General features: G+C 52.9%; 2 protein-coding genes across 19 annotated transcripts in view; one reads left to right on the top strand and one right to left on the bottom strand.

Annotated features, from left to right (window-relative positions):
- Positions 1–1,252: 1,252 nt before the first annotated feature.
- On the top strand, positions 1,253–5,421 carry LOC120504266 (WAS/WASL-interacting protein family member 3-like). 3 transcript variants are annotated; one of them, XM_039713617.1, is made up of 3 exons: positions 1,253–1,499; positions 3,501–3,632; positions 4,859–5,421. In XM_039713617.1, the coding sequence occupies exons 1-3, from the start codon at positions 1,317–1,319 to the stop codon at positions 4,871–4,873; spliced, it is 330 nt and encodes a 109-aa protein (XP_039569551.1). In that variant the 5' UTR covers positions 1,253–1,316; the 3' UTR covers positions 4,874–5,421. The 3 variants fall into 3 exon arrangements, with proteins under 3 accessions (XP_039569551.1, XP_039569549.1, XP_039569550.1); XM_039713615.1 differs by having other exon boundaries at positions 3,501–5,421; XM_039713616.1 differs by having other exon boundaries at positions 1,253–1,536; positions 1,573–5,421.
- Positions 5,422–5,805: 384 nt separating this feature from the next.
- Positions 5,806–25,609, bottom strand: part of MBNL1 (muscleblind like splicing regulator 1) — a 64,561-nt gene continuing 44,757 nt past the window's right edge. For 2 of the 16 annotated variants that reach the window (XM_039713497.1, XM_039713496.1), the window contains exons 4-7: positions 20,940–21,197; positions 19,982–20,035; positions 19,033–19,186; positions 14,958–17,263 (exon numbers count right to left, since the gene is read on the bottom strand). In XM_039713497.1, coding sequence (XP_039569431.1) covers positions 17,010–17,263; positions 19,033–19,186; positions 19,982–20,035; positions 20,940–21,197 — 720 coding nt within the window. In that variant the 3' untranslated portion in view covers positions 14,958–17,009. The other 14 variants (XM_039713483.1, XM_039713484.1, XR_005627975.1 and 11 more) reach the window with 13 other exon arrangements.

The following is a 25,609-nucleotide window of genomic DNA, read 5'->3' as shown; positions in this document are numbered from 1 at the left end:
CTGGAGCTGTCCCTCGGCTGTCCCCAGCCCCGGCTCAAGGCATGTCCCAGGCAGCACGGCCGCTGTGCTGTGTTTCCTCCCTGATAAAGCATGGAGCATTTTTGCGGTCTTGCGGCTTTCCTGCCCCAGAGCGATGCCAGGCACGGCTCAGGTGTGCGGGAAGCGCGGGGTGCCCGTGGGCATCACCTCTGCCAGGGCATCACCTGCCCAAGGGCATCACCTGCCCGTGGGCATCGCCTGTGCCGGGGCCATCGCCTCTGCCAAGGCATACCTGCGCGTGAGCATCACCTGTGCCAGGGCATCCCCTCTGCCGGGCACGGCTGCGCTGCTGGCCCTGGCCCGGGCGCAGGGAGCGGCCCTGGCCAGCCCGGCGGGAGCAGCCCCGGCGCTGGGCTCTCTTTGGCTGGGCTCTCCTTGGCTGGGCTCTCTTTGGCTGGGCTCTCCTTGGCTGGGCTCTCTTTGGCTGGGCTCTCCTTGGCTGGGCTCTCTTTGGCTGGGCTCTCGGCGTTTTTCCAGTGCTGTTTCCCCGGTGCCTGCAGGCACAGCGGCGTCCGGCCCCAGCCTGCGCTCCCCAGCTCACGGACTGAGCCCTCGCTCTCAGGCCTCTGCAACCCAGCAGCAGCTTGACAATGAGCGTTTAATTAAAGCAAATCCCCGCCTGATTTGCAAACAGGGTATTTTTTTAATTACAGCGCATCAGAATTATATTTTTAATGAATTGTACAGTGCTGTGGTGATCCCCATCCACTTCCAAAGCTCGGGAGCTCAGAGATGTTCATGTTCTGATCTCCGGGTTTTTTACCCTGCACAAACATACAAACACAACAGCCTGCCTGCAGAAACAGCCCCTGGCGGGCGGTGCCCACAGGAGGGCTCAGGCATTTCGGGATCAGCACCACCCGTCCCGGCTGGGACTGCGGGCCCGGCTGTGCGGGGAATCCGTGCGGGAGCGCCGCGCTGGCTCCGTGTGCCACAGCGGCTCCCAAAGGCACCGCTGGGCTCTGGGGTGCAGAACGGGACCGCAGCGACCCCGCAGCTCTCCCCAGCACAGCTCGGAGCAGAGCCCTCCCCTCCCGCACCCTCTGCACCGCAACAACACGGTCCAGCCCGGGAGCACGCCCGGGAGGAGAAGAGGCACAAGAAAGCCCAGCTTGCGAAGCCGCAGGACAAAGTGCAGCTCCACTGCGGTTTTAATGCTGCTCTCCTCCTCCTTTCGGGCAGAGGGTGGAGCACAGCCCCGTGCCAGCGCCCCGGCACACGCAGCATCCCCGAGGAGCCGGGCAGCGGCACACGCTGTTCCCGGCAGTGGCAGCAGCATGCGGGGGGAAGGCACCGCGCACGGGGGCTGGAGCCGCTCCACGCCTGGCGGGGAGACAGCTGGGCCTCCTCCGGACCGGCAGAGCGGGGCTGACTCAGCTGCCGGTGCTGCAGAGCCGCGCGTGGGGCTCCACGTGCCCCACAGCCCGCGGGCTCGGCCCCCGGTGAGCATCCCAGGCCAGGTGAGCAGCTTGAACCCAGGTGAGCATCCCGGGCCAGGTGAGTATCCAGGGCCGGGTGAGCATCCCGGGCCAGGTGAGCCTCTTGAGCCCAGGTGAGCACTCGGCCCCGGGGCTCCGGCAGTCCCGAGGAGCCGGGAGCAGCGCCGGGAAGCACTCGGCAGGCAGCAGCTCTGCCAAAGGCATTCCCAGCTTGGCATGGGACCTGTTCCCCAGGCAAGAAGAGACACGAAGCCGCTGACACGTTTCTTCCTGTTCCCATTGAAAACTGCGTCGGAGCAAGGCTGACAGGAATCATGTGCTGGGTTTAACAGATTTCTCCCCAGAATGAGGCTTCGGCTCAGAAGGGGAGAATGGGAGGGTTTAAAAAATTAATACAGAATTCTGTTTGCCTGGGAGTACTGTCACAGCACACTCGGCCAGGCTGCCAGGTCCCTTGCTGACGCCTCCTGGCCTGCAGGAGCCTGAGCTGGTGCCCCTTGGAAAGCAGCACTTTGGTTTGTGTGGTCATTAATATCCACTGCACAGGAAAGGATTTACAAATCAAGAACCAGAAAATGCTGCCCATCTGTTACGAGTGGGAACCTTCAAACTGCAGCATCACAAACTATCGCCCAGGACTGAGGGGAGAGAAAAGGGAGGGAAGAAAATAAAAAGGGTTAGAAGCATGTCCTTCCTGCTGTGTGTCCGGCTGGCTGCAGGCTGGAGGGACACTGACCTGCCGGGCAGAGCAGGGGTGGGCACTGCCCCGGGGCTGGGGCTGGCAGGAAGCGGGGAGGGGGGCACTGCCCGGTGCAGCAGGGAGAAGTGCAAAATGCCAGGAAATATCCAGGAGGAGGAAAGGCCCACGGCCCAGTGATGAATGTGGAATGGCACAGCAGAGAGTCACAGCAAACAGAGCAGGGCTCTGGCAGTTTCTAACTCTGGGCACTGCCCATGGGTCGCTGCCCTGCTCCTGCATGGTACGGCATCTCAGGGCATGAGACCAGTCCCCTCCTGTCCCATCCTGTGTGCTCCCCGTGCTGTCCCCACAGGAGGGTGGCAGTGCTGGCCCCAAGCAGCCCCAGCTCACGGGGCTCACAGCTGCCCTGCTCACCCTGCCAGGGAGCCGGGCTGCAGGGCCAGGGCTGGTCAGGCTGTGGGATGCACCCAGGGCAGCCCGCGGGCGCAGCACTGGACACAGCCCTGTCCCCCTGCCCGTGGAGAACGCGACACCTCCCGAGCAGCGTGTGGCAACTCGCAGCTGGATTATGCTTTTGCTGCCCTGGGAGCAACGTGATGACTGAATTCCTGAGCAACAAACAGATTGGGAAACATGAGATTGCCCAATGCACCTGCTGGTGAGTCAGAAGGCACAGACCCGGCACGGGGGTACCCGGAGGCAGCAGGGAATGACCCTGGGGGGACCAGCCCCTCACTCTGGCAGAGAATTGGTGCTCCAGACTCGGCTCTGGCCTGAGCCCGGGCCTGAACCCCGGCCGAGGGCAGGGAATTCCCAGGGCGCTGGGCTGGGCTTGGCACCCGAGTCCTGCAGCATCCCCAGCCCCAGGCTGCCCTGGTGACACAGGCAGGGCCAGGAAGGGGCCTGGCACGGGCAGCTGTGGCTCACAGGAACAGGGCTCAGCAGGAACTCTAGGGAAGCTGTCTGGCACTGCCAGGCCAGTGTCCGTGTTTGCCAACACCCGGCCACAGCAGGCTCCTCCAAAGGAAAAGGACATGGCTAAACCCCATGAAAGGGCACCCAGACCCAGGGTGTGCATCTCACAGCAGGGACACAGGTTCTGCAAACAGCGTGGAGGCGTTCTGGAGAACAGACACAAAGTGACTGATGCAGGTATGGGGAGAGGTCAGTACAGGCAGGCACGGGGACCCTTGAGAGGGAATGTTGGTACAGGCTCAGGGACCCCCCGAAAGTTTTACAGGGCAAGTTGGATTTTGTGAATTCCCTCCAGCTCTCTCCTGTGAGCTGCTCGTCTTTCCTCTCTATCTGTGCATCTATTTTAGGATGAAGTTTTCACTTCAGCACAGATGTTCAGAACTGGGTTTCATGCAGTAACGACATGTTCACATCATTTTCCTTTTTGCACCAGAAACCACGAGCTGAGGAGCTGGAGCCAGCAGCAGCTGGCAGAGCTGGTAAGAGACACTCTGGGCTCTTTCCCCCCTTTGCTTGTGGCTGCCGATGCCACAGCCAGACCCCTGGGCCACCCCGTGTCGGGGTGTCCCTGGCAGCAGCCCCGGCTGCGGCACCGCTGCCACCCCGGGCAGGGCCGGCCCCCGAAGCGCCCGGCGCTGGACGAGCTCTGCCCGAACCGCGGAGGGGAGCGTGGCAGGCGAGGCCGGCATCGGGAGAGGAGCGCGGCAGGGGCAGGGAAGGGACCGGCGGAGCCCTCCGCGGCCGCGGGGCTCCGTGCCCCGCACTGCCCCCAGGCACGGCCCTGGCAGCTCCGCCGGGATTTGCCAGCGAGCCCACGGACCCCGGGAGCTGCCCTGCCGCTGCCCCGGCTCCTGCCTGCACACGGAGAGGCTCCGGATACCTCCAGCCCCTCCATTCCCCGGGCTGAGCCCCCCAAATCCCCCCCACCAGCCCCTGCGCCATTCCCTCTCTCCCTTCTGTCTCCCGTGCCCGGCAGCTGCCGCAGCTGGGGCTGGCAGGTCGCTGGAGCCGTGCCACCCTGCCAGCCCTCGCTGTGCGTGCCCCGGACCCTGCAGTGGGCACAGCTGAGCCCGTCCCAGCGCCTCTCCCAGGGCATCGTGCCACCTTGCAGCTGGGACCACAGACAGGGCAGGAAATACGCTCTTTTAACAATTCCAGCTAATATCTGGATGCAAAAACACCCTCAGAATTATTCTGCTTCTTTCTTCCTGCCACCATTTCCTGCCCAGGGAGCAGAGGTGATTCGAACTCTTCCCCAGGTTCCCCTTCCTCCCTCCCTGAAGGCCCCAAATCCTCCCCAGTTCAGAAAAGCCTCCCAGCTGCAGACACAGGAGGAACAAAATTCTATTATTTTGCTTTTCACAACTGATACAGTTGTCACTGCTGCTCCCGTGGCTGTCATTGTCTGGCCCTGGCCAGCGAGGTGCCACATCCCAGAGGTGTCACAGCGCGGCTTCCCGAGCGCTTTGGCAGCAGCTCCTGCTCGTGGCTCTGCTAGGCATGCGAGCTGCTGAATCCCCCGGGCAGGACAGCCCCGGGCAGAGCTGCCCGGAGCCGCAGGGCCGCTGCAGGGCACACCCGGCCCGCTGGGACGGAGCCCGCAGCCACCGAGCCGCTCTCGCAGCCGCGGAGGAAAATCGAGCTGGGCTCTTTTGGCCAGCCCTGAACACCGGCACCGCTCAGCGCGTTGTTTTTCCCTTGGCAGCTGCACGGGGGATAAATGAAATGCTGGTGCCATCCTGAGCGAGGGACCAAGGGAGTGCAGGGGACTGGTGCTCGGCCAGCAGGGATGGGGCTCCAGGTGTGCTGAGCTGGGAATGGGGCCGATAGACCTGTCTGGGAAAGGCCAGCTCGTGCTGGGGTCACGGGAGACACCCGGAATCCCCCTGGAAAACAACTGCCCTGAGGTGTTTCCTTCAATCAGTTAAAGTTGTGATGCTGTGATCAAAATTCTGATTACCAGTGATTTGTGGGAAACCGAGGAACTGCAACACGTGGCAGCAGAGCTCCCTCTAATGTCAGCCGCTGCCTGGCTGCACCCCACTCCTGCGGCCCCGTTCCCTCACCTCCCTTCCCAGGTCCCTTTATTCCCTGTGCCCCCATTCCGTGCTCCTCGGGTTTTTGGTCCCCACTCCTTGTCCCCCCAGTGCCACGCTCCCCTCACTCCCTTCACGCTGAATTCCCTGCACCCCCAGCTCCCTGCTCTTCAATTCCCTGAGGATCCAGCTCCCTGTGCCCCCATTTTTCACTCCCCTCATTCCCTGGGCCCCCATTCCCTGCAGGGAGGGCCTGGGGGTCCCTGAACCTCAGAGGTGTTGCCACAGGAAGGTAACGACAGCGGGGCTCCCAGTGTGTCCCTGAACCTCAGAGGTGTTGCCACAGGAAGGTAATGACAGCGGGGGCTGATCCAGAGATCCTGGTGCTTTGCATTTACCCCCAGGAACATCCACAGGATGTTCCAACAGGAACATCCACAACAGGTGGCATTTTAATACACATCCTGTGGATGGAACGTGCTGGTGCAGAAAAGCCCCAGTACCAAATAAATTGTGGGCAGTCCCACAAGTGCTCAGACACATTCAAGCCTATGTAAAGCAGTGGAGCCACTTTTAACCTGGTGGAGGAAAAGATAATGAAGAAAGAGAACTTTGATTAGGGCAATTTCACTTTATTTTTTCCATACAGCAAGGTCAACTATAGCAGTAATAATAAAATAAGCATAAACCCAAATTGCAGCCCAGGACAGAGTACGTAACTGGAGCAACTACAAGCAAAGTAAGTCTGTGGTTACGTAAGAGCAAACCCAAGCGCGCCCGTCCTTCCCGCAGATGAGCCGGGGCTGCGAGCGCAGCAGTTAATTCATTAATTACTGACTGGGGTCAGCTCCCAGCCCCACGCCTGCTCCCAGCCTTGGCACGCGCAGGATGACCAGGCTCCTGCAGCGCTTTCCGTGAAAAGGGAACATCTCCCAGGTTGTTCCTCACCTGCTGAAAGAACAGGACCACTACAGCGAGAAAAGAATCCCCTACCTACAGCTACGGGTGCTGTTCCGTTTGCCTGTCCATGGTTGAACTCTGTGAATGTCAGTATTTGTTTTGAAGAATCTTTTTTTGTGAACAAGAAACCACTGAAATTGTCAGAAACTGGTTTGAATAGCATATATCTTTAATATATTTTGATACTTTAAACATGCAGTAGATTTTGAATAATGTACGGAATATCTGAGCCATGATTCCCTGGATGGGCTGAAGTACCTGCTTTTTTTTTTTTATTTTTTTTTTTTCCTTTTTTTGTTTCTTAATGATTTTCAGGCAGATTTGACCCAGTGGAGCTTCTGTCAGTCATGAGATCTCGGAAGGATGGCAGATCTTTCCAGCTGAAAAAATCCTGGCAAACTACAAGCTGTCCACATAAAGCAAAGCAACTTTTTGGAAGGGGGATGGAGTGCTAACTCTGTGCCACTTTTGCAAGCAATTTTGTTCAGCCTGTCATTTTATTTAGCCTTAACAAAACTCCTTGTAATTATAGACATTTTTATTCAAAATAAGATCTTACTATTATACAGGTTTCTCTCTTTTTTGACTATATACAGAAGTGCAAAAAGTCAACCTTCGCTCTCGACGTCCCAACTGCAGCATAATCAACCCTCAAGAGTTTGCACACACACACTAGAATTCTTGTTATGTAAACTTTGAGTATTTGGATTATCAACAAAAAGTCCCTTGATCTATTGATTATGCAGCTTATTTATAACAAGGCCTGATATTCAGGGATTTCAAAAAATATTTAAACAATATTTTAACATTTGAAATGGATACAGTAGAAAATAAATTTTATTCTAATATCTAGGAACTAGATTTTTTTTTTCTCATAATAACTAATTACAAACAAAATAAATCATCAAAATATTACTCAATTGTCTGCCAGGATTGTTGCCATAGCAACAACTTAACTTCTTACTTAGCAATGATTATATAATTATAAGATATCCATATAAAAGATCTTTGTTCTTTGAATGAAAACTAGACAAGAACTAACAATGACTGACATTCTTACATTGTCGTATTAGATCAGTAAAATAGAAATCATTTAGTTAACAATAATACGAATACTCATAAGACACTACATATAGATTCCAAACTGAGTATGTTATGAAGAAAACTACTTTTTTTTTTTTGTATTTTGAAAAAGTCATCAGTAAATTCTAATAAAACAAAATTCTATGAACTGAAATGGTATCAACTGGTAATAGAAAATGAAAACGAGCTAATAAATGTAAGAAATAAAAACTACACTTTTAACAAGAAAAAAATAAGTAAATTCTCTATGGTAAGTCACTACAATAACATGTGAAGTCACCTATACTTTCTTAACACGATTGAAATTACATTGGTATGGGTTTTAACCCGTAATGTAATAATCTAAGGCTTTAATAGATGTACAGTACAATCAGGAAAATCAACACATCATTCTTATCTATAAAGCATCTCTCTCAAGCATAAAAACTCGCGGTAAACTCGGAGTATGGCGAGTTCTACAACCGAACCCGCGCCTCTCCCTCCCTGCCCACCCGGGGCCTGGCCCCAGGCAGCCCCTGGCTGAACAGAGCAAAAATATCCTTTACTGGCTGCAACATCCAAACCACAAAAGGAATTCCTTTGGATGAATCCATTCTTAGAACTTGAATGCACATCTATTTGTTTGTTTGTATTTTGTAAAGGCTTTCTAAGGCTATAAGCAGTTAATCTGAACAAAAAAAAATCACATATAAAACTCACCCGAGTATTAACCCACCCAATTTCTACACTAATTAACGTCTCATTTGTCCTATTTTGGTTTGTCATGCATCTGCTGTCAGTGCTTCTGCGTCTTTGTTTAGAGTCGCCGCGGACGCGGGACTTGATGAATTAAAGTGAAACCCATCTCTGCAAAACATTTATAGTCCTTGTGACTCGCGACAGAGGCTATAAATAGCGCAAAAGAAGTTCCTCAAACATTTGTTACTGTGTCTCAGAAATGGCTTTTCCCTTTGCAGATCACCTTATACAGTAACTATGCATAAATATGACATACAACGCCTTGGGAGAGTTTATAGATAATATTGTCCATAAGGGTTGTGCACAGCTGGAGCATCTCTCTGCTGCTGCCCACTGGCTGTGAGGAGCAATTGGCCATTTCTGAGACAGCTTTGGTTTGAAACAGAATGGTGCCCTTTGACTGATCAGTACTCATCAAGTCAGTGAAAACGTGGTTCTGAAAATAACACTGCGGAAATAATACTCTGATGGATGTACAGTCTATGGCACTTCATGAGAATCCTTAACAACGTGGTACTTAAAGCCATTGATGTGCTTTAAAATATACACAGTTGTGGTTTTGCTTGGCACATTCATCTCTGTCAGATTCCTCTCTTCTCATTTCTTACAATCTATTACATTAAAAATATTACTCTTAAACAAAAATTACTGTGCATGCACGCTCTCGTCTATAATGGCAATTTTAAATACAAGGTGCACCTTTGTTATTTGTAAACCTTGAAAGAAATAAACTTACTTTAAAAAATTATATCTTGGTCTACAGACGTACCAATACATAATAGGTTTCTGGCTGCAGCATCGTCGGTCTTTCCGGGCGGAGTCCTGGCTGTGGGAGCAGCCCCGGAGCCGCCGGCAGCGCGCGGGAAAGGCGGGCGATGCTGCAGGCTGGACAAGATCACCTCAGCACAAATATCAATTCAATGTACAAAGTAGATAGGCAACAGTGTGCAGTGGAGTCCCACGGCCTCGCTTCGTCTCGTTAACATGCAATGTGTGATGTCACTGCTGAGGGGTTCCCAGTGCTGCTGGACAGTATTTACATACACTATGGCTAATGAGCTCGGCCTCTTCCCACCCAAATCCGGCCTCTTCGCCGCCGACACCATCTGGGAAGGGAAGAGCACAACGTGTTCTCGGCACAGCCAGGACTCGGTGTCATACGTGGCACGGGGGCCGTGTCCCTGCAGGAGCCCCTGGCAGCAGAAGCATCCCATCCCACCTGGGGCACTCCATCCACCCCAGCCCGAGCCATCCGCCCTCCCTGCACCCACCCAGCAGCTGAACAATGTTTGTGCTCAGCTGAACGGAGCAGCCGTGATTCCAAACCCACTGTGGCCAAAGGGTCAATCCTCAGCCTCAGAAATAATTCCATTATGGCCAAGGAATTCAATAAAAATGAGCAGAAATGGAGCACAGAAGAGAGGAAAGTAACACAAAAGAGGAGCCATCCTGGGATGGGATGGCTGCAGGAGGGGAATCCCACAATAACAGGAGAAAAATGAGTTTCCCAGGAAAATGCCGGGGTTCCAAATGTTGAGAGTCAAAAGCCATTCTTTTTGAAGAGAACCTGATGGAATAATCTTCCCGAGTCTGCCCTCAGCTCAGGTCAGTGCTGAGGCCACCACAGACAGAACATAAAGCTCTGTGAACCCTGATTTTGCTGGGTGGGCATGTACAAACTGACACACGATGGGGCCACCGCTACCCGTGGGATCTCCCCTCGGGCAGGAATGGCCCCTCAGGGAGGTCAGAGCCTCTGCCCCCAGAGCTTACTGGTTTTCTTAGAAAGAAGATAAAAACATTCTGTCCCTTACAGCAACAAACTGCACACATAAGAGTAAGAAAAAATACAGCAACAACACATTGGGAACTTACTGTTTGATGACCAAATGTCTACATCTGTGTAACATACTTGTGGCTAGTCAGATGTTCGGCAGATATTATGGGTATCTACAGGTAAGAAATGTAAACAGTGAGTGACAGGTGCAACGAGCCCACCCGGAGGCACAGCATTTGCTACAGAACATCAGTTTGGGAAAGGGAGGATCAGCTGTGAGTCGGTGGATTTTATATCGTAACTATAAGTTAAAGTCAACTGAAGTGCTACAATAGCAACTTTTAACTGGAAAACACTGGGTTAAGTACTACTGGACAAATATAAATAAGTATTATTGATTGTTCAGGAAATAGGAGAAGTTAACATCTACAAGTCATGCAGTGCAGTAATTGAAAATAGCCCTTTTTGTTGGCCTACACAAAATTCTGTGCTTTCAGTGTCTCAGATGGTAAATTCTACAGTGGCCTCGTTTCAGTGTGATTCTGTGAAGTGTTCACTGCTGTCACTGTCCTGGGTTTTGAATGCCAAGCCTACGATGCCCTGAGCTTGATCTTCATGGCTGGTGAGAGAGAAGAGCTGTGCCCCTCGCGCAGCAGCTGCGGCACTGCGCGGAGCAGCCGGCAAGCAAAGCCTCCCAGGCAGGGAAACTCCCCCCAGCGTGCACACAGAGCACCGAGCACGTGGCTCCCCTCAAGTGCCCACCGCTCAGTGTCCCGCTGAACAAAGCAGGATTCCATGGAGCCAACTGCCAGCAGTGCCACTGACAGGTGACACTGTGCCCCGGCCGTGGGTCACGGTGGCACCGCAGTGCCCAGGGGAGCAGACGTGCCCAGGCACAGGGAACTGTGCTGGGGCCTAGGACACAACGTGGATTTGCACCATCCCAAATGGCTGTGGCACTTGGAAAGACCCTTTTTCCTGATGGGCTGCCCTGTGAATCTGCCCAGTAAAGAGAAGGGGGGTTTCTTCTCAGCTAACTCATTGGCAGGTCCTGCTGCTGTTTTCCACCCGTGTGCCCTCTCCTCCCCTGGCAGCTCACACATCACAGCATTGCCAACTCCACAGAAACGGGCTTGGAGCAGAATGAAGCTTCTCATACCATGTTTTCCTGCTGCTGCAGGACAGGCTGCGGCACCCGACTGGAGCAGCATCAGGGGCAGTGCTGTCGACCAGACCAAGGACCTTCCACACCAGCCCGGGAAGATGAAGGGCCACATCTTTAGCCTTTGGCATGCAGGCACACGGCATTGGGTGGCATTAAATACCTTCAGCATTGCTCACATGGTATATACATATATGGGTATATATGTATATATGGAGGTTTGGCTGCAGAACTGCACTAAGTGTGTTATGAGGCTCTGGGGAGGAAAGGCATGAAATGACCAGATTCTACAGCAGAAGGTTTTCCCTGGGATCTCCCTGAGAAGTGCTTGGTTACTAACAGAGAGGGGATTTAAAAAAATTACTTTTTCTGTGGCTTGTCTTGTTCTCACAACCCTCAGGACATGCACAGGATACAGAGACCCACTGAAAGTAACTGTCTGGTGCAATAAGCTACAATATTAAGAGACTTTGGGCATACAGGAGGTTGCTTGCTGAGGTGGCACATATGCAGAGGTAGCCCCACCTATGAACTAACTTTTCAAAACACAAATTCTCAGGCCGAGTTTAAAGCTCTGAGTGAGCTGTTCATTCAGCAAACACTTCTCAAGAGAAGAAGGTGCTAGCTGCTGAGCAGACTAACCTGGGCTGTTTCTGGCATTCTACAATATCCAGGTCCCTTTGGAGGCTTGGGATGTGCACGCCCAGGTGTCACTGCAATGATGCCATTTGGGAATTGTATTTTTGAGAGATGAGGAAGCAGACAGGTTAACGAGGGATGTACAGCTGGGGCAGCACAAAATGGTAGTGCTCAACAGGTAAAGGTGCAAAGGCTCAAAGCCAGATGCCCTGGGGCTCACTCTGCAGCTCTGGGTGTGCTGAGGAACCACCTGTCCTGAGCCAGGAGCCGAGTGCTTCAGGTAAGCCTGCCTTAACACTGACATTTACCTGCACAGGAGCACACCTGCACAACGCTGAGGAGAACCTGGAGCTCTCTTTTCTGAGGGACACACATGTGATCCCACTGAGCTGGAAGCAAGACCTGCACATCAGACCAGAACTGACAGCTTCCTGGCATGGACAACTAACTGCCCAGTAAATCTCAAAAAATAATTGGCTTTTAGAAGAGGAACAGGAGACTCTTTAAAACGTTTTTATTGTTGCACTTTCAGCCAGATGTTGTATAGAAATCTGCTTTTCTGACAGCGTCCTGTGCTCAGGTGCAGCTCCAGCCACTCCTCTGGCCCAGGGACTCATCTTTAGAGCACTGGTTCTGGCTTTCCTGGCAGGACTTCTAATCACTTACGTGGTAAAGCATTACTCTCATATTCCTGAAATACATCCAAACACGGCAGTGACTGGGGTGGCTTTTGAGAAATAAACCCAGACTCTAATGGGCATTTTCTTATCTGAGCTCTGTTCAAAGCAATGGGCCATTCCAAGGAGAATCACCAGGCGGCAACAAAGGCTTCAAGGAAGTTTCTGTGTGGCCCATGCTCACAGGGTTTTGTTTTACACTTGGAAGAGGAGAGTCAGAACATGTTTGGACTGCTAAACTCAGACTGTAAGAATCTGCAACCCCTCTGCACAAAGACTCCCCTAGCTTTCCCTGAGTTCTGCCCTGAAAGGAGCTGCTGGCTCCACAGAAAGGGAAATAAATCATGGGTTTGTGTATTATCCCTTGCTCTTTGCATCCCTGAGAACAGAAATAAGCAGCATGGCCCATAAATGTCAAGACTGAGTCAGAAACTCTATTGTCAATTATTTTTAGCATCAGAAATAGAACTGCAGCACCTTTGGAGCACAGCTAAGGGCTGATTAAGCTGTGCTGCAGCTCTCTGAGAGAATGTGTAGGCCAACAAGAGGTCAGATCCAAACCCCCATGCTCATTAAAGCACCGATTTCGAGTCGTCTGTAAGGAACAAAGCTGTAAATTAGCAAACCTGGTTGGCTGTGGCTGTTGCAGCGAAGGGAACACTTGTGGCAGATGTTGTTGCTGCAGACACAGTGGCTGGCGTAGCACCGTGCACCATGGGAACTTTCGGAAGGAAAATCAAATAAGCAAACATACAGAAGAGTGTAGCAGTATGGGACCAGAGCGACACGTGGGAGTCATTGAGCATGGTTTACCACAGCAAAAAGCCCGAGACATCATTGCCAGCGCGTGACATGCAACCACAGTGCAAAGCAGGACAACATTCCAGGAGGGAGGGGAGGGAGATGAAAGAGAAAAAAAAGGGGAAAATGCTCGTTACCATCAAATCAAGAAAATCGACACAAACAAGCTTAACCATTTCAATATGAAAAACAAGAGTTTTTTCAACGCCCTTATATTTACAAATTTTTGTCTTTTAGAAATTCAACCCAAATATTTACTGCTAACAGAAATTAATCTTGTAGAAGGACAGAATACAGCTACATGGCTATGGTAAGATACAGTCTTTAGTTAACACAAGATAGTTTCTAAACACTGGAACTCATAGTCCAGTCAAAATCCACCAAGGAACAATGTGCAATTAAAAACTGCTGTACAAAATTAACATCTACGTGTCCATGTCAATTAAATAAAACAATCCCATTTAATTGACAGGTGTTAGTGCAGGAGGCTCGGGGAGATGGACTGGCACGAGGGCTGTACGTTAAATCTAGCAGTGGATTTTGAGGGTCTGTGAGCTGCACCACAGGTTTAAGATAATCAAGAAACAAAGCTGGCACCTACCAACACTTGTAGCGGGTGTCATGCACAATATTGAGCCTGCTCATCATGCATTGCAACAGGAAGGTGGATTTGGAAAGGGAAAAGAATTAAAACAACCCATCACACGTGTAATTAGAAATTTCATTGAACAAAGAAGAAAAATTGTTATTACGGGCACAGTGGCATGTAACTGTCAGCACAATCAACCACACAAGAGCACAGTGATCCATCAGAACGAGGCCTCGGGCACAGGGCAGCGGCCGGGGCTGTGCTGGGACCCTGCTGGCCCCAGAGCAGGGCCAGGAAAGCCTTCCTCACTCTAACTCACAGCTCCTGAGACCTTTCTGCCTTTTACACAAGCCTGGTCATGGTCCTTTCCCTGCTCTTCTCAGATCAGAAGAGATGCTTCAAAGTCACCCTGCCTGCTGCCTGCGGTCCCCAGTGCAGGGACCAGGGACCAGGCCCTGCTGTCCTTGCTGGAGCCGTCCAGATGGACAGTGGGAGGTGACAGAGCCTCTCCTCTCTCCTCTCTCCTCTCCTCTCCTCCTGACTGCTGCAGAGCCCAGGGATGCAAGGCTCCAGGTGACCTGTCAGGCAGGACTCTGGCTGCAGCCCCGAGCCCTGGAGCTGCAGAGAAGGGGCAGTGACCCCGCTGTCCCCACGCTGTCCCCACTCTGGCTGCTCCTCACGTGGCCCAGAGCCGTGGCTGAATGACCCCTGTGCCCTGTGCAGCTCCCAGAGACACCCCACAGCCCCTGTTCAGCCTCCTGTTCTACACTGTAGGATGCATTTCAAGCTGGGGCTCACAGCCCCAGCTCCCTTCAGACCACACACCTGGAGAGCTCTGCCCTGCAAACAGAACCAGGAGCAGGAAGGTGTTTTTGGGATCATTCTGGCATCATTTTTAAGTATCACCCAGCTGGCAATTCTCTTTAAGTTACACAGCAAAATGCCTTTCACCAGACTGATCTCACAATCTTCTATTTCTGCTTCCAAGATGATAAACATATACTGATCTTCCAGAATATCCATTTTTAATAAATTATTTACTTTTTAATGTAACAAATAACATTTATTAACACTGTTAATGATGAGTGACACAGCTGAAACAGAAATAAACTCTGAAATCTAGGAATGAGATATCCTAGCAGACTGCCAGAGGCAGCCAGGCAGGGCTGCCTCAGTGACATCCTGTGGCTGTACTGGGGACAGGCAATGGCTCCAGCTGTGCCAAGCGTGGGAGGGGATGCACAGCCTCAGGAGCAGTTAACTGTGCAGGGAAAAAGGCCAGTTTAATTACTGCTGGGGCCACAGTTATCCTCTGTCACTGCTGCACCTGTAAGGCAACAAAGGCAAGGACATCATCATGTTTCCTAATTACTCCTCTGCATCATTGGAGAGACTGAGAACACTGGCACAGACAGGGTAAAGGAAGGGTGCCTCCCCTGCCCTCCCCTGGCACAAAGCACGGCTGAAGCCAAGGGGATCACTTGCAAGACTGAAAAATGGTGCAGAATTTGGCTAAAAAGTACAAACAGTAAGCAGAACTGCTCTCTTGGTCCCTGTGGTGGGCTCTCAGTGGGGTCAGTGGGCTTTCAGAGAAGCTCTGAGCTGTGGCTCTGCAGCAGTGCCCCGTGCACAGGGCTGGGCACCCTGCAGTGGTCCATGCCTCCATGCACAGGTGTATCTACCTGCTGCACATGAGCTGGGTATCATAACCACTCTGAAACATCCCTGTAACACTTTTCAGAGAAAAGCTCCAAATTTCAGCCTGAATGATCATCATTAACATTATGACCAGTGCATACAGTTTTTGAAAGGGAATTAAAGCAAATGAACATGAGGCAGAAAGAATGCTTGCTGGGGTGGCATAACTCCCAAACACAGATATTAAGCTTTATGACCCTCTTACCAGTAATAAAAATAATTTTTGCTATGATCCTAATATTCAGCTTGACTTCAGAAGCTTTGACTGACTAGTGAGAACACATGAATAACAAATGTTCACTTTCAATGTTGCCTGGCTGTTCAACACAAGGCAGAATTTTAATTTGCGGATGTTCTGACTTAACTGACCATAACTTCATAATTTCTGCAGCACAATAAAGCTATTTTGATAAATATTCTAGGTTTATTTGTTTTAATTAGTTTTTCTATTTTCTCCCTTGTATTATTCCCCTCAGTCTATTTCTTCTGCCCAGTCTTTAATGCCTATTTAAAAACAACACTCCACACAGCACAAGGACTCCTGTGGAGGTGAGCAGTGGTGTGTGACCTTCCCCTCCCCAATGTTTTGGGGGAAAGCAGTGGTTTTGCACAGGCCCAGCAGCCCCGGGGAGGAAAGTGCTTTAGGAAAGCCTCTGGGCACTGAGTCCCAGCCAGGAACAAGGGAGTCTCTGGTGCTGAAGCTGCAGTAATTGAAAAAATACACAACGGGTTAACACGATGCAGAGGCAGCTGCAGCCCTTCCTCACTGGCTCTGGGGGTCAGCTGCAGTCCTGCCCCTTGCAGCTGCAGCACGATGTCAGCTCCTGGGAGCACCCTGCCAACCCGACCCCTTGCTCTGGAGGATGTCACCTCTCAAGGCCAGTCTGGTCACCTGGGGGACACACCTGGGGCACAGCAGCTGCACTCGCACTCCTGAGGAGACAGGGAGCTGAGGCACAGGACAGTCCCAGGCACGGGCAGGGCGTCCCTCAGCTGCCCCCAGGAGCATGCAGCCAGCCCCAGGCGCTGCAGGACACGGGGCAGGGGAAGGCCTGAGGACCTGGAGCTCTGCACGCTCACAGCAGGAGCGTCACCCACGTCTGCTGAGGTGTCCCCAGCTGGCAGCAGGACCCAGGCACCAAACCCAGGCATGCAGAGCTCCTGACTCAGCAGAATAACTGCCCTTATCTCAACAGCACAAATGTTCCTGGCTCTTGCTTGCAACACCCCTAAACTCTCCTCTCAGTCTGGGGACAGCTTCCAGCAGCCACGGTTTTGGGGACACCTCAAGAGGGGAGCCGTGCACAGAGGGAGCTTCAGTTGAGACTGGTGATATGAATGTCTGAAGAACATTTAATCACTTAAGGCGTGCTGGAGTGCAGTGTCCACTCCCAGGCATGGATGTTCCCTGGATGTGCTTCACATCCCTGGCACACAGCCAGCCAGAACAATGCCTCACAATTCAGAGGAGGTTATCTGAGGTTTTCTGGAGTATCAGTGGTAGAACATGAGGAGTGAAGTGCCCTGCAGAGAGGAGGGTCCTGCCCAGATTGCCCACAGGGGACCAACCCTAGGCACACCCACCCTGTGCAGGTTCTGCAGGTGTCCTGCCCTCCAGCCCTCCTGCACACTCTGCCTGGAGCAACCAGGAACACAAATGAGCACTTACACCTTGGGTGTCTGAACCTGAAAAATGTCACTTTAATTCAGATCCCACTGAGCTGCCCTGGCCCTGCTCCGTGGCCGTGGAGCTGGGGGCACCCACGCTCTGTGCTCTCCGCGGCTTCGCAGGGACAGATGGAGAAACTCTGTGTCCAGGTGCCTGTGCCCAAACAGGAACTGATCCTGCCTCACTTGAAGCGGGACAAACTGAATAGGGCAAGGTGCCAAAGGCATTTTTCAAACTTTTTGGAATGTACTGGACTACTGGAAAGCTCAAACTGCAGCTATCTGAAAAATATAAAGAGAGAATTCATAATAGCTCAGGCTAAAAACTCCCTTACTTTTCTTGTGTAACATACACTAAACTTCAGCGGTCAGGAGAGGTCTAATGAAGCCTCAAGAACCACTGCCAAGCTCCTGGAGGTTTCAGTGTGGATCTGCTGGAGGAAGAGCTGAGGTAAGGTGTGTCAAGAGCCAATGGGAAAGGCCCCAGTCCATGATGAGGTGCAAATGGGGTCTGGCACACACAAACCACAACCCCAGCCCCTGAGTTCGAAGGGGAGGTACAAAGGCAGCTCCAGCGCTTCCAGAAACCATCCAGCCCCTTGCTGCGTTCATGGAAGCTGGAAAATTGATGTTTACAGACTCCACTGGTTATACTGTGCCAAAAGAGATCTGTGAATTGTTTAACATTCTTAGGAAGGATTCTGAGTCTATCTGGATGGGGCTCTGAGCAGCCTGGTCTATTGGAAGGTGTCCCCCCATGGCAGAGGGTTTGCAATGAGGTGGTCTTTAAGGTCCTTCCCAACCCAAACCATTCTGTGGTTCCATGAGTCTATGACTGCATACACATTTTTATATGGATTTTAATATGTGGGCTAGGGATCTGACCTGCAGCTTACCCAACCCATCCTGCTATTGACTCCAGCAAGCTTTGCAACATTTACTGATACCTTTCAGTGGCTGCAATGCATTTTTGCATTATTAAAATGCACTAGATCAAGAAGCTTATTTTTGTGCCATTTAAAGTACACATGTTGGCTGCATGCCAGATCAAGACAGGATAGTAAAGGGCACTGTACTGATCTCCTGGGAACATACTTGCCAAAGATATTTAGGATAAAATCCTTTACATTTTTGGGTAGAAACTGATTAGCTGTATTTCTTCCCCTTCCCAGTCTGCGTTTTGAAGGGCTATCCTCACAGACTCTTTCCCATTTTTGAGCACAGATCTATCAGCTCTGCACATCTCCTGGAATGATGGTGCTGCTTTAGTGTGGGTTCAGGTGTAACAAACTACCTCAGCTGTGTAACTAAGGGCAGAAGCTCCCAGGACATTCTGGAGATCATTCTCATGCAGTGCCATCAGCAGAACCAAAGCACATATTCCAACTTTATGTCCCATCACTAGTCCTCCAAAAGGATTTCTGCTTGGTCCATGGTACAGGCATCAACTCTTCACCAGCTACACCAGGACTCTTGTCTGAGAACAAGCACTTGGCTTTATTCAGTCCAAGACCAGCCCTGAGACATCAGTGTGGAGGCCCAAACTGTGACTTCTTGTGCAGGTTTGTGATTCTCCACCTGTGAGACTGCCCGTGCCACCTGGGATCACTGCACCCCATTAAATCCTCATTAAAAAACCCCTTTGTGTGTGTGACTCAGAGCCACCACTGCCAAGGCCAAGGGGTCTTACAGGGAAACAAGCACAACAGCTGAGGGATGTGGAAGGAAGAGCAGTTAATCCAGGGAAAGAGGAAGGAGAGAGGAGATTTCAAATTCTGATTTGGGGTGACAGAGCATGATGCTGATTTTGTGTTAGACTGGAAAACACCCGCCCAGCTTCTGCGAGGAGCAGAGAGAAGCCAGCGTTGCCACAGGCAGCCCCTCCTCTGCCCAGGGCACGGGCACTGCTGTGCCCAGGCTGGAGGGGCTGCCTGTGCCTGGCCTCCAGCACACACCGCGTTTGCACCAGCAACCCACAGCTGCCTCCTGGGGTGCTCTTCCCAGAAATCCCCCTGCTCCCGCCCCTGAAAAGGCGCCAGTGATGCACTTACCTGGTGGGAGAAAGGCTGTATGCTGCTGTAACTGCATGTTGGCAAGAGCTTGCTGGTATTGGAAGATACCAGTGTTAAAGACTGCGGTGGCACCATTGGTTTTTTCAAGCGCAGGCCTCTTTGGTAAGGGGGGAAGTACAGCTTGAGGAATTCCCTGAATGGTGGATGGGTATAAAAATAAAGTCCGGTAACAAAAAAGAAAAAAAAAAGGGAGAGAATGGGTGGGGTGTGGAGGAGGATGGGAGGGAAGGAGGGAGGGAGGGGAAAAGGGAGGAGAAAAGGAGAGAGAAAAAGGAAAAAAGAAAAATCAGTAGAAGGCAAAATAACCAGGCAGCACCATGTTTCTCCATGAGCAAGCAAGCGGCATAGCAGACTGAACTACCAAATAAAAGGCGAGGGAACAGCTTTCCAGGGAGCACTATTTGCCTACCACTACGGCGGCACAGGGACCGGCGGGACAGCCGCTGTGGGCACCGGCATCAGTGCCACGCCAGGGAAAGCTTCGGGCGGGCCAGGAGCCAGGCTCTCGGGGAAGCAGCACTGCTAGCTCCACGAGGATCACACGTAGAAGCCATGTTAATAGTCACCGTCTGGAGCGGATGGCAGGGCCGTGGTGACACCCCAGTCCCCGGGCCCCAGCGCTGCCCGGGCATGCAGAGCGCGCCCATGCCGGCCCCGGCCGCCTCCGCGCCGCCAAGCCATGCCAACGCCCCTGCGCCGGCCCCCGGGAGGGGACAGGGATGGGGACACGGGAGGGGACGGGAGGGGGCCGGCGGGGCGCGGGGCGGCGGGGGCTGCAGCGAGGGCACCCAGCCTGGCCGGCCGCCCGCACGCCCTTCGCCGGGGACGCGGGGAGGGAAACCGGGATGGTCCATTTCTACACATTAACCCCAAACTCCACTCTACGATACAGCTACATGCCAAGCTAAAAGGTGAAAGGTCATAGTACCAGGTCAAAGGTTGCCTCGAGGGGTCGCTTCAGTGATTTGACAGCCGACTGAGTCTTAATTAGCAGGCAGCGAGCACATGATGGCAATGGCCAGTGGGGTCAAGCGCATTAACATAAACAGCAAGCAGAGGTGCGTCATGGGGGCAGCAGTGCATTTGGGGAGGTGAGAAAAAACAAATAAAAACAAATCACCGGATGCCGTGTACAACGGTAACAAGACTAGGCATGCACGGGCCCGCGGGCAGGGCAGCGGGGCAGCAGGGGGTGCCCACGGCCGCCACGCCGGGCCGGCCGTGGGGCCACGGCCACGCACGCCGGACCCGCGGCCACCGCCTCGCCCCGCCGGCCCTGCCGCCCCCGCTGTGCTCCGCTTCCCACACCCACGGGCTCAGCACAGGCGGGACCCTCTGCCACCACAGCCCCCCGGTGCTGCCCTCGCCTCGCCAGCACACCAGCTCCTCACGGGGCCCAGGTCTGGCTGCTACCGCTACGGGCCTGCGCTAGCGCCCGGGACAGCCACCGCCAGCCCTCGGGGACACGGGACGGGGACAGCAGGACATGGTCAATCCACTTCAAACTACACCTCTGCAAACACGGACTTACAGGAACTAAACATGGATTTATCTAGCTGTGCAGCTGGACAGACACACACCTGCCCACACACAGAGGTACAGCCAACCAGAGACACGAGTAGCCCACACGAACAGACACGCACACACGTATGCACGCACAGAGGTACACACGGTACTCCGGACATCAGCAGGCAAAATTAGTCAAACACCTCAACGGTCAGGAACTACTTCACAGCAGATCTGGCACCACATGCTGAGAAAGCTCATTGCACCGTGTAGTGACCGGGGTCCCCAGGCACACGCACCCTCCTCAGCAAGGACAAACACACATCCACCACTGCCTCTCCTCAGTCTACGTCTGCGTCCACAAGTGCTCCCACACTCACCATGGCAGCTGCAGTCGCTGCTGCTTGGGCAGCTGCAGCTTGGTTAACCTGGTACTGGGCAGCCTTGATCTTGGCTTGCAGGTGTGCAGGAGGGTGAAAATATTTGCACTTTTCCCGGGAGCACCTCCCCTTGATGTAATCCATGCAGACGGTGACCGTGTTGTCGTTGGTGTCGATCATGGCGCTGTCGGCGGGGTGAGCGAACCGGCAGTCGTTCTCTCCCCTGTTGCAGTTCCCACGCTGGTACTCTCGACATACCTGTGACACCAGGAAAAGAAAGCCACTTACTTTTGGTGCTGGGTGTTGCAGGCAAGGCTTGGGGCAGAGACAAGCTTTCTGAAAGCCTGCGAGAGCACTGCGAGGAAGGATCCTGGCCCAGGAGGAGCACTGCAGTGGGATGGAGGGCTCAGGGACCTGGCAGCAGAGACTGGCTTCTCCAGAGCCACTTCTGATGTCAAGGAGCATGAAACCCCACCGTGATCAGAGCCAAGCACACAGCAGGTGTCATTCTGGCTCCCCCTGAGCTGCCCAGGGGCTGTTTCTGTCTCCTGAAGTGTGCCGTGGCTGCTCTTGGGCACCACCCAAGCACCCCAAGGCGCTCGGCCATGCGCTGCTGCGGCCTGGCTGTGCTCGATGTGCTCATTAAGGTGAGTGGACAGTGTGCGGCCACCCCCAGGGAGCCCCACCGGGTGGGCACTCTGTGTCCATGTGTCCCCATGATCCAGGCATCCGCCAGGAGACACCAGCCCAAGCCCACGGTGGTGGCACGGCCCCTGTGCTGCCCAGCCATCACCCTGACGAGGTGGGGAACAGCAACAGCCACTGCTCTCGCTGTCACACATCAGCAGCCAGATGGAGCTGGAGGGCTCAGACACTGCAGCTGCTTGGGTGACAGCCCCTGCAGTGTCCCCGTGGGCTCCATGGGCTCCAGCCAGTCCCGAGCCCAAGCACTGCAGACACGGACTGTGTCACCAGTGTGACACACACCGGCCCCCTCTGCAGACATGCCAACTCTATGTCTGACAGACTGACATGGGATCCTGTCACAGTTCTCCCCAACCTGCCAACAAAACACACTTTGCACTCCAGTTTTCCAAAGGCCATAGGAAACAAAGGGACAAACTCAGGTCTGCCTAAAAATAAAACCCCTTATTAGATGGAATTTCCTGTTCAAGGTGAGTGCCTGTGAGCTTGGATCATAAGTATTTCCTCAAGGACCTTGGCTCTGATCCCTGCAACAAGCCAGATTTGGTGGTGTTTCCCTTCACACCAGTCCTCTGGCTGCTGTTTAACGCTCGTGCCACTGCCAGTGCCACCTGCCCATCCTCCATGGGTATGAACTGACCCCCAGCAGGACCAGGACCAGGTCGGGTGTGAAAACCCCACATTTGTCCAGGGCCATTCCTGCACAAGCCTGTTCATAGACTTTTTTCACGTGGTGACAGGCTCCAGGTGTGTGTTGGCACCTGAGCCACGTGAGCCAGGCCCTGCCCCTCCACAGCCCCTGCTCATCCTGTGCCCTCTTGCTCAGGGCTCACAGAACAGATTCCGCAGCACGCCAGAAACAGCTCAGGCAAACTCCTGGGCTGGAAAAAACCACTGGCCTGCCAGGTAACCCTGCAGCCAGATCCCTTCCCTGGTCCAGTCCCCTGCAGTGACACATGCCAGCCAGCACAACAGTGCTGATCACCCAGAGCTGACCAGCTCCAAGAACTTCTAAGTTGCTTCTTTCTGGCAAAACATGGCACGTAAGGACCAAGCAGAAAACAGCAGCTTGGCTGTGGTCATTCCTGACTTTGGAACACTTCTAATAGAAAATGATGGCATTCCAACAGAAACAGCTGTTTTTGATAAAGTGTTAGGCAATTCCTTTTTCTCTCACCCCTGTCCTTCTTTCTTTTTTTTTCTAGTTCACTGAAGAATTACACTTTGTTCAAGATATTTCCTGCAGGGGAGGAGTGTGAGGAAAGCTGTGGAAAAGCCTGAAGCCATGACATTTCCATCCTGAGATGCAGATTCCTTACAGGAGCGGCTGAAAGCTCTGGACACCCAAGACCTGCATGCTGTCAGTATGAAATCCAGATGAAAGCAATCCCACTGCTAGGAGCAGCCACCGACCTCACTTTACCAAGACTCACATTAATTCAGGAGACAGTGCTGTGGGGTCTGCCTGCATCCCTGAAAACCCCAGGTGTGCTTACTGAGAGCTTTCAGCCTGGGAACAGGCTGGGTCTGTATGCCAGAACGTGTGCGGACTTAATTCCTGCCAGTGTATATCACCCTTGAAAATAAATATTTAAAATTCTAAGCAGAACCAATCATACTCCAAGATTAGATGCTAACATCATTGTGGTTATTTTTCTCCAGGACAGTTCATTCCCAGAGAGAGTGAGTGGAGCCTTATAAAGCTCTGATCATGCCACAACAAATGGCAATGCCACAGCTGCAGCTCCCTGGAAGAGCAGGTAGACACTGCTGGCTCCTCTGGGAGGTAACAGCCAGGTCATGCAGAATCTCCAAAATCCATTCTGCATTTCTGTAGCCTATAAGTACATTCAAATATTTTGTGTTCATAAAAATTACATGCTTGTTTAGTGTTTGGATATTAAATTTGGATACTCCAGATCAGATCACCACTGTACTGGAAAGCATTTGCAAACTATGTTCTCACCTACATGTTTCACTGTTTAAACTGAATTTGCAGAAGGGAAAAACAGTATTGTGACACTGAGAGTGCTGTTCTAGCATCTCCCTGTCATGCAGAGGAGTCTGGCTCAGCAGTGCAGCACTTCTCTGAACAGCAATATCAAGAGAATGCAGTGTCCAGAGGGCCAAATCCTGCATGCTGAGGTCCCAGATGACATCAGCTCCCTGTGCACAGCGGTCACAGCCTGTGGCCAGCACCAGGGCTGCCCTGGAGGGGCACACAAAGGAGTGCCCCTGCTTTCCAGGGTGCCTGGGGAGAGTGGGTACATCCTGCTTATGAGCAGGATGCTTTTGAGCCCTCATGTCCCGCGCTGACCATCCGTGGGCACTGCAGGGCTGGAAGCATGATCAAGCACAGCAGCTGATCTTGGCAGCACAGCCCAAAGGGTTCCCACCATAGGCATCCTCCTCTCCATGCTCATTTCCAAATCCATTACGATTTATTTATGAATTTACCTAATTGCATTTTGGTTTTAATCCGCCTCTGGCAGGTGTCCATCATGAAACAGAGTCCTCAAGGGAAAACCATCCCTGGGTGATTCCAACCAGCCGCCTGTGTGCCAGCTCAGAGCTCAGCATGGCTGCCTCCCCTGCAACCTGAGCGCGCTTTGGGGAACGCTTCCCTCGGGGAAAACATCTCTAAAAAGGGAAATGATGTGATCCCACAGGAGGGTGACCTGTGGTGATGTGAGCTCTGAGAATAGTGACAGCAGCAGCGGGAAATGCTGGCTGCCAGATGACCACACTGCTCCCAGCTCGCCCCTTCTGAGCAGCAGCTCGTCAGTCAGGGATGCAGCTAAGGAAAAGGAATTAATTTCCCTTGGAAGGAGAGTCAATCCCTGTTCGTGCAGATGCACAGGCAGAAATAACAGTTACAAATACAGCAGGCTGCATAAAACAGAGATCCTTCTTGCTCCTCCCAGCGTGCTCCCTGAGCTCAATGAGCAGCCCCACTGCCAGAAGGGAGACCAGCAGCAGCCGTGCAGGAGACAGCAGCCTTGAGCCCTCACCCCTGCCATGTCCAGCACACACCAGGGTGACAGCAGGGCAGCCTGGCTGCTCAGCCTCCCCATCACTGCCTTTTAACCACAGAGCCAGCCAGGGCTGCCAAGCAACTGCTCTCAGGCAGTGCCCACAGGCTGAGCTCTATGTTCTCAGGCTGTGTTCCATGCTCTCAGGCTGTGATCCACACTATCAGGCTGTGCTCTCAGGCTGCACTCCATGCTCCCAGGCTGTGCTCTCAGGCTGTGATCCTGCTCTCAGGCTGTGCTCTCAGGCTGTGCTCCTGCTCTCAGGCTGTGCTCTCAGGCTGTGCTCCTGCTCTCAGGCTGTGCTCTCAGGCTGTGATCGTGCTCTCAGGCTGTGCTCCCAGGCTGTGCTCTCAGGCTGTGCCCACGGGCTGTGCCCCAAGCTCTGGCAGCCAGCAGCACGTCCCTGGCTCCCCGCCCACGCTGCCGCAGCACCGATAAGGTGCCGAAAACACTGTCAGGCCTTTCAGATAAGAAAGATTGGGAGCAAGGGAGAGCAGCAGCTCGAGAGCACCGACACTTGTCGGGGTTGTAGCGAGGGTGATAAGCCAGGTGCGGGAGGCCAGCAGGGGAGCGTGGGCACCCTCTGCCAGAGCCAGAGAGGCCGAGTCATCTGCACCAGCAGCTGCAGCTCTGCACCTCCCTAGTGCCCAGGGGCTGTGCCCCCACCAAGCTAACGCCTTCTGGGCACACACCAACGGCTTCGTGGCACCCTTGCTGCTGCCGTGATCATCCCTAAATATTCCCATTTCCTTCTACAAGGGAGGGTCAGAGGCAGAGTGGCAGCCTGAACTTACTGTACACTCAGTCACTGCTCGTTCTTACCGTCACAAAGATACCACAGTACCGGCCCAAGTGAAACCTGCATTATTTGCTTTCACAAGGAAAGTATTTCCTACCTAGAAGACATACTAAATGACAGCACTTGTGAGAGTA

The sequence above is a fragment of the Passer montanus genome, unplaced genomic scaffold, assembly GCF_014805655.1.
Source record: "Passer montanus isolate IOZ18808 unplaced genomic scaffold, ASM1480565v1 scaffold29, whole genome shotgun sequence".
Taxonomy (NCBI): domain Eukaryota; kingdom Metazoa; phylum Chordata; class Aves; order Passeriformes; family Passeridae; genus Passer; species Passer montanus.
Note: the sequence above shows the minus strand (reverse complement) of the source record. Positions and strands in the feature narration are given on the sequence as shown.